Raw genomic sequence first — 8,598 nt, 5'->3', positions numbered from 1 at the left:
CCACTCCAAGCTCTTCCTTTGCTCTACGATTTATTATTGTCTCTGTTGCACGAAACAAACTTATTGCTTTGCACACTACTTTACCTTTAACTAGATATTCAATTTAAACTTTATTAAAATACATTTATATTTCTTTATATTTCACTTCATCGTTTCATTTATTTATTTGGTGCCAAAACAAAAATACAATAACGAATAAAAATTAAAGGGGGATCACGGGAGGCTCGTCAGGCGTCCGCCCCGGATTGGTGTGAAAGAAGGTTTGAATCCCGCCTCATGATCGATTTTTTTCTATTCTTTAGGTATAAATTTTTATTTATAAAACATTTCAATACCATAAAACCAAAAATATCAAATTCAAAATTAAACAGGTAGAAATAATGATGCCAAAAAGGTGAAAGTATTGACGTATGAAACTAGCAAGGCAAAATGTAATAGATAAGCTTGCCTTTCACCTGAAATATCCTCCTTCAGTAGTGTCCAGTATTTGCTGTAATTTCAACAACAGCGCTGATTTCCAGCAGTCAAATGGCGTGTGCGCCACAAACTTTGCTTATATATTGAAAGCATATAATTTATAAATATGTATAAACAAAAATATTCTTACATCGTTAAACACTTGTTCAAACAATGTCTTAAATAAATTGAATAAAATAACTATATTTCGTCAAGTGAAATATCGGTTCCATGGTGTAATGGTTAGCACTCTGGACTTTGAATCCAGCGATCCGAGTTCAAATCTCGGTGGAACCTGATTTTTGAGTCAGTATTTACTAAAAATATATAAAAAAGATATTTAATTAACTTAATTTTCAGCTTTATGCGATTTTTATTCCAGCATTAGATTAATATTGACCATTTGTTAATAGTTAAATATAATATATTATATTATACGTATATCTACAGCCTATTTAATATTTTGTGGAATAAACTAAAAAGTATATTAATTCACGCGTCTGGTTGATTTAAATTGTAGACGTCAGTTGCGTAAAAAGAAAATCTATGGGAATAGGGATAGTGAGATATTAAAAAAAAAAATCAGAATATTTAAACCAATATTATAACCATAGGTATAACACTCATTAATCGCATGATGGGTTGATAATATTTGATGGGTAGATAATATTGATAATCCCGCCAAATATAAATGTAGCTCGAAGACACCCCTACAACCCGTTCATATACAAAACGCCATACCTTTTAATTATCGACAAGGATCGACCGAAAACATCGTAAATAAACTCACATTTTAATTGGTCCTCGAACCAACGAATCGCTTGAGTAACTCGCATCGAGTTAATCCTTTTTTGATTTAAAACTGATACGTGTACCAGTTTAATTAAAGCCGTGGTAAAAAATTGTTGACTTCCGTTTGTATTTTCAATTTGTGCGGATTATTTATACCCTTTTGTTTTCGTTCAAGTTTAATGAAAAATGTTTATTTTTTGTAAAATTTAACTGAAACGAAGATACAACGACGAAAGCTTGATTATTAAATTAATTATTGCGAAAACGAGCGGCTGAGTTTTATAACCCTTAACTACAGATCATAAAGTTAAATTTTCCTACGCAAAATAACCAATTTGCGAGTTAGAATAATTAATCCCAAGTGACACGTATTAAATCACGCGAAGTAGTCGTTAGCGTTCAAGTGATTTATTCGATAAAGTGTGTACTTACGTCCTACATGATTAGTTTTACATGAATATATAAGCAGTGTTGTAGCTCTACCCAGGGCCTTCGAACATGACAAATAGCGAATTTAGCTAGTTTTTTGTTCGTTGATTCCCGGTACTTCTAAAGCTTGTAACTCTGTTCAAATTAAGTTAATAATATGTATGTAGGTAATCATGTCGCAGGGAGTAGGTATGATTGGTTTATACATATTTTGTAATGTGAAGAAGAAGGTTTGGTCCATGACTGCGATAAAAATAAAAAGACGCCACCTCCCATACTGAATCTGTAATTGTCCTTTTGATTTTGTTTAAAATATGCAAATATGAACAAATCATTCCCAAGGAAAAAATATATTTCATTTTAATGAGGGTTGTTCTGAAAGTTTAATATTTCAGTTTAGAATTGCAAGTTTGGATTAGCAAAAAGAAAATGAAGACGGTCAAAGCAATCTCAGCAATATCAGAAAGCAAAGGGTAGCTTCCCTACTGAGGAAAGAGGAATATTTATTTTAAGAAATACAGAGCATAAAGCTTTTTATTTTCTGAAAAGTATAGAAGAGATTTGAATTCAAACATATAATGAACTAGCTCTTCGCCCGCGGCTTCGCCCACGTAGTCAAAGCAAAACCCGCATAGTTCCCGTTCCAGTGGGATTTCCGGGATAAAACCTATTCTATATCCTTTCTCAGGTCTCAAACAGATTTTATCTAAATCAGTTTAGTTGTATAGGCGTAAAGAAGAGAATAATTTGAATATTTTGTTGTGTTTAGATTTAAATTTCTAACATTTTCTTCACGGAAATATTTGGTACCTACCTATATATGTTATGTTGAGAATAAAATTACCTACTTTCAAACAGAGTAAAGAAACCTGATTATACTTTAATCAATACGATAAATATTAAACTTCATCGCGTAAAACATTTCCAATATCCAATCCACGCACACACTAAAAATTGACATCGTTAAAAGGTTAAAAAGATGAACCACTTGTAAACGTGACCAGTTCAAAGGGTATTAGTTCTTGACATATGGGTCGGTTGAAGGCCTCTACACGACTGAAGAGTTCTTAAACATTCTTGTATGACAATTGCATATATTGCAATTTGCGACTTCGATTAGCAAGTCTAAAATTGATGTGATGAATAAGCTTAGAGTATATATTACAGTAGGTAGTATATTATATACTCTAAGTGAATAAGGATATGTTTTGAAGCGTTTATGAAAAATCATCGTAAGAAAATGGCCTGGAAAGGACGTAGTCTGTGCGTAGATAATTAAAGTACTTAACGTGTAATATTTTAAATTTGCTTGAAGTTGTGTCGTTAGACTAAAGTAAAGTAAAATTTAAAAATGAACGAAGTAGCAATAATAAGTCCAGATAGATAACAATTATGTACTTAAAACTCAAAAAGCTTTACAGTACCTTCCATACAAAGATAAAATTATATCTACAAAATAAATACTATTAAGCATAAGCATAAAGACAGATACTTCAGGATAATAGATAATAGATATTAATCTATATATATAAAACTCAAAGGTGATTGATATAGTGATCTATCAACGCACAGCCCAAACCACTGGACGTATCGGGCTGAAATTTGGCATGCAGGTACCTAGATGTCATAACGTAGGCGTCCCCTAAGAAAGGATTTTAGAAAATTCATCCCCTAATGGGGTAAAATAGGGGATGAAAACTTATACCATGAAAATTTATCTTTTCCACGCAAGCGAAGCTGCGGGCAACAGCTAGTAATTTTATAAAGATAGTAACTCGTAACTACCTACCAGTGTACGTTGAAATTAAATATTAAAATTTTGCATATCGTTATTTTCAACTAAAAAATTTCAAACGAATATGAAACAAAATTGAACCAGAAGTGAACTTGTTAAGGATAAAATTAAATTAATTAGAAGCGAGAAACTGCGCAAAGTTGGCTTGCAAAAGGAATGTCGCGACGGAAAATTGCATTCTGAAATTGTTGTAAAGTTCACTGCAAATAAGTTCCATACGGTCCGTATGTAGTTGAACATAGAGTTCAAAATATCTATCGTTATTAAAAATTACCAGTGTGGAATGTTATTTTGAAGTTACCCTTTTGAAAGTTTTCGTTAAACATTTCTAGGCTTGCCTGTATACGAAATTCAACCATCTGCTAATGATTACTGCGTTCCACTGCACGTATTGCGCCGAAAAACATTATTTTACAAACAAAATGCACATTGCAATGTGAAAATAATAATAATATAGGTATTTATATGCAGTATGCTATATCTTATCATTGACAGGATTTAGTATCATTCACAAACATCATCATAGCACAGTAGTTATCCAATATATTTAAAAAAAACTTTATATTACCTACATGTACAACGATAGCATAACAAAAGACAATGCTTTAATTTTATCAGATACTACTTAGCTGCATAAACAAGACTCAAACGAAACAAGAGATGCAAAGGATAAAATATTCGATAATAGATGCAGGTACATTACAAATTCATTTGCTATCAGTTCTCTTAGCAATATTAAACTGTAGAAATATCAAGGCCAATTCGAATCCAGAGAATATCCACTGAAACGAATTTCCGAGATCAGGTGCTCTTAGCAAATTGGTGAATTAGAATTTTGCTTCAATAGAATATTCTAGATTTCGTAAGGTTTCAATATATTTGTTAAATTACGCATTTTATTATGTAATTTTTCTAATTATAATTCCTATACATATATTTACTCAGCGCCACACATTCGATAACCAAGAAAAGTTTTTTCTAATCGTGATACTGTTTTGCATGACGTTGTTTTTATCAATTTTAAAACATTAGCACCTAATGTACATGGCTCTTAAAGCAAAAAATGTAACCCATATACAGTCTTACGTAATTTGGGGACCCCATTCATAGCCTCTTTAGCTCAGTGGTAGAGCACTGGTCTCGTAAACCAGGGGTCGTGAGTTCAAACCTCACAGGAGGCATTGCGTGTAACGTTTTTCATACTTTTTGTAGTATAAAAGAAAAAAGGTAGTTTGTATATTAAGTACCTATAGTGTCTTTAAAAATACGAAAGTCTGCAACAATAACTTGATAAATAATTGTTGACATACAAATACTTACATATTATTTTATTCATGGCGTCATATAATAAATTACTAGATGTATTTACTCAATCTCGTAAAACAATTGAAGGATAAAATTAAGATAATAATATATAGATTGACATATTCCTAATAATCTTATTTGCGTTTCATAATTAAATCAACCTTTTGAATTTATCAATCTACGCACAGCTTCAGTTTCTATAACCAAGCTGTAATAGTTAATTGAAGTGAGGCTTCTAGCAATTTCAGTGGCATCGTTTTAATGGACTGGTAAATGATTTACAAGCCACTGAGGACATTTCAGAGCGATCTGTGAAAGGATCATCAAAGGTACGAATTAAAATCAAATTTCGTGACTACAGTACAGTACTCCAGTTGTATTTTCACTAGTAATGGGTAATCTCTTATTTTTGTACGCAGTTATAGTTACTACGTTATACTATACTATACTATATATACCTACTAATACCTTCATCAAGGATTCTACGATTTAGCAATATTATTAATCAATTTGAAGATGTTTATTGTTCTTTCAGGGTAAATTAACCAAACCTTTCAGCAGCTTCTAAGACATTTTCACGAACAACATCGAAAGAACATCGAACGAGAGGTGTATTTCGTATTTCTTTGTAAATAAACGTATTTCTAGATTTTTAGAAGATAAAATAATGAAAGGAATCGTAGCCTCGTAGGTCCTTATAATGCTTTAATTGTTCACTCGCGTGCAAACATTGTATTGTAGATACGAATATCTCCACTCATTTAACTACATGCAAAAAAAATTTGCAAATGTGAAATGTCGTCCTACACATCTTGTGGGCATAGATGTTGTGGGTTTGCCTATTCGTGCGAATGTAGTGACCGGCATTACAAATACTTAATACTTAATACAATAAAACTCAAAACACGAAAGTTACCAGTTTAGTATGTTACGGCCATGGTTACGTAAATCGTAAAACTTCATTCATGTTTCGTTTACTTTAAGAATATGACTAATTAATACAAAGAGAGTGGGAACTTCTCTTAAGGAGGTGAATGAAACCGTCCATCGACATGAACTACTTACTATAAATTACGCTATTATCGAAATAATAAATGGAATATAAACTGTACCATATTATTGTGTTATTCAAATGACATTTTTAAATAAATAATTACAAATACGAATACGTAATAAGTATTATGTAATAAAAAGATTAACGGAAAATGGAAAATATAGAATTTGAGTAAGATTAGCCACGACAGCGCCATCTCATAACTCTTTTGAACACTTTATAGGTAATTTCTTCTGACCCTTGATAATTCCTTCATATATCTCTAGATATCTGACCCTATTTTCCCTTTCATTTGTTCATTATTATGAGAATTTATACATTATACAATTTATTAATAAAACTGGAAATGGAAAATTGGTAATTTTCCAGGAAAAATACTATCAAAACAACTGCAAAACTTAATCATTACAACAGAATTAAATACCAGCACTTATAAACTATGCATGCAATTGACACACCACATTTATCAATAACAGGCCAATGGTACATACAACTTGATTTTAAAATTGTAAAATCTTAAACAAATTAGCATTGCCACATTTTATCATGTCACCAATAAAACAACCACATAAATTACTTTAAAGACATTTATTAAACTACTTAAACTACACAATAATCTACTAATTATTTCTTCAAAAATTTGCCCTTTGGTTTCAATCTGTTTCTTATAATATTGTCCCTTTCTTCTTGTTCCGATCTAATGTTATCTTGATATCTAGTTTTGGCAAAATCTAACTCAGATGTGAGTTGAACAATTTTTGTTGCATAGTCTTGTTGTTTGAGCATTCTAAGTTTTTGCTTTTGCTGAAAAATTAAAATTAATAAGTTATTTATTTTAATTCACTTTTAGAATATTTAATTAACAAGTATGTTTGTGTTTATGTTAATTATATACAATAGGTATAATATAAATTATTTTAATTATAATTTATTGAATTGGACTGTATTGTATAACAAGATACTGAAATTTTTGGTAAGTATAGCAAGGACACAATAATTATAAGTTTATAAGGACTAGAAAAAAATTAATTATATTCTCTTCTAAAGATAGTTATGAGGCTAGAGAGTTGTACTTTTTAGTGAGGTGAAACATCTACCTCTTTTACTAATTAAGCTTTATACATACTTGATTTGATAACAGAATAACATTTTCTAGTTGTTGATTGTACAGTTTACATACCAGTAAAGGTGTAGGTCTTCCGTCCAAGAATGTGTAATCTGGTCCATCGGTTAGAATACCTTCGGCTGTTCGATTCGCTGAGAGCCCTTGCGATATACGCCACTGTTTTGATTGCAGAGCCGCTGAGCAGCACAGGGAACGTGAAACCACTGGAATTGGTATATACTTTTATAAGTGACTGTTATATATAGAAGTTTCATTGAAAGGTACAATATTAATGATTGCTTCTTGATTTAAACTAAGAGAAAAATGCCAAAAGGGGCAACTTATAATGATGTCAAAGGCAATTTATTAAGTTTTCAATTTCTACAAATAAAATATGCAAATTGTAAATTTTAGCATTCAGAATACTTATGTGTATTTTATAAAAAAAAATAATTTGGAAAATCCAAAAGTGCACGCCTCATAATTTTTTTTTAATAAATATTTATTAATTATTATTTTTGTTTATTTAATAACAATTAAACCACATCGAATCAGACCCTGAAAAATGAAAGGGTTCTTTTCCTGAGCATACTCAAGCGTAAGAGAAAAAAAAAGACTCGATTAGTAAAGTATTTCGGTCGCTATCGTGTTAACAAGAAAAAGGATCCGCACATACAGACACACGGACGTCCAAGACAGAACTTTTTTAAACTGTTTTTTAACTAGTTTAAATAACAAAAATGACATCAAAAATATCATGAACGTTAAAAATAGTGTTTTTTCTTAATATGTGTGTGTATGTATTATCTTACAAGTGCAATGTATGATACATAAAGACATTTTAAGTTTGAAAAATCAGATGTTTTGCGCGAAGTGACAGTAGTACCCACCTCAACGCTTCGCTTATGAGGCGTGCAATACATACCATTCATTTGGGTGCTACGCAGTATTTGTAATAAGGCCATAATTTCTTATTTCAATTATACCAGGACTTAGGTCATAAGTATAATTTTGGAATCATTAATTGTTGACTGTTGTATTTTTAGGTTAGAAATCGATTTTTTTTTTGACAATGACATCTGACACTGACATATTGTGGCATTTTTTTTTTATAATGGTAGATCCACACAATCAAGCCACACCATAGACAAAATGAAGAAGAAGCATATTTATAGAAATAATTAAATTTATGAATGAAAATAATTATAATATATTAGGAATATAGTACAAACTACAAATAAATTTATTCATAAAGTAAGTACAACTTATCAAAATATTGTTAGAAACATAGTCAATCAATAAATTTTCATTTCGGGACTTCCCTATTTGTAGACAATAATTGTGGTGTAGACAATGAAACAAGACAATTTGGACAATTTGGAATTTGGAAATATCTAGCTGTAAGTACCTTGTTTTGTAATCTTAATTGGCTCATCAATATAATATTATGTGTACTGTAACTGTATGCTGTGGCTGTATGCTTACGAAAAAATAATAAATTAAATTAAATTGAACTTCATTAATTTTCATTTTAAAACGTGTCTCAAGTGTTCTTAAAATTGCATTTAACCGCAGCATTTAATTATTTAGTTTTATTAGTTCATCGTTTCATTAATATAGCTCACGTTACATAAAAATATATTAGAAAAATATGACTATAAT

At 30.6% G+C, this 8,598-nt stretch overlaps 1 protein-coding gene and 2 non-coding genes across 3 annotated transcripts; 2 read left to right on the top strand and 1 right to left on the bottom strand.

Moving 5' to 3' along the window:
• The first annotated feature begins 681 nt into the window (after positions 1-681).
• On the top strand, positions 682-753 carry TRNAQ-UUG (transfer RNA glutamine (anticodon UUG)). The gene has a single exon. It is a non-coding gene; the product is annotated as a tRNA-Gln (tRNA).
• A 3,828-nt stretch (positions 754-4,581) lies between these two features.
• Positions 4,582-4,653, top strand: TRNAT-CGU (transfer RNA threonine (anticodon CGU)). The gene has a single exon. It is a non-coding gene; the product is annotated as a tRNA-Thr (tRNA).
• Positions 4,654-6,400: 1,747 nt separating this feature from the next.
• mRpL52 (mitochondrial ribosomal protein L52) lies at positions 6,401-8,021 on the bottom strand. Its single transcript, XM_089702015.1, has 3 exons — positions 7,862-8,021; positions 7,012-7,160; positions 6,401-6,635 (listed from the first exon to the last, which is right to left on the bottom strand). Exons 1-3 carry the CDS (start codon positions 7,899-7,901, stop codon positions 6,456-6,458), a joined length of 369 nt encoding a protein of 122 aa, XP_089558141.1. The 5' UTR covers positions 7,902-8,021; the 3' UTR covers positions 6,401-6,455.
• Positions 8,022-8,598: the final 577 nt, after the last annotated feature.

The sequence above is a fragment of the Colias philodice genome, chromosome 12 (genome assembly GCF_061535455.1).
Source record: "Colias philodice isolate Cphi_HAF_F1 chromosome 12, ilColPhil1 Martin Lab GWU primary, whole genome shotgun sequence".
In the NCBI taxonomy this organism is placed as follows: domain Eukaryota; kingdom Metazoa; phylum Arthropoda; class Insecta; order Lepidoptera; family Pieridae; genus Colias; species Colias philodice.
Note: the sequence above shows the minus strand (reverse complement) of the source record. Positions and strands in the feature narration are given on the sequence as shown.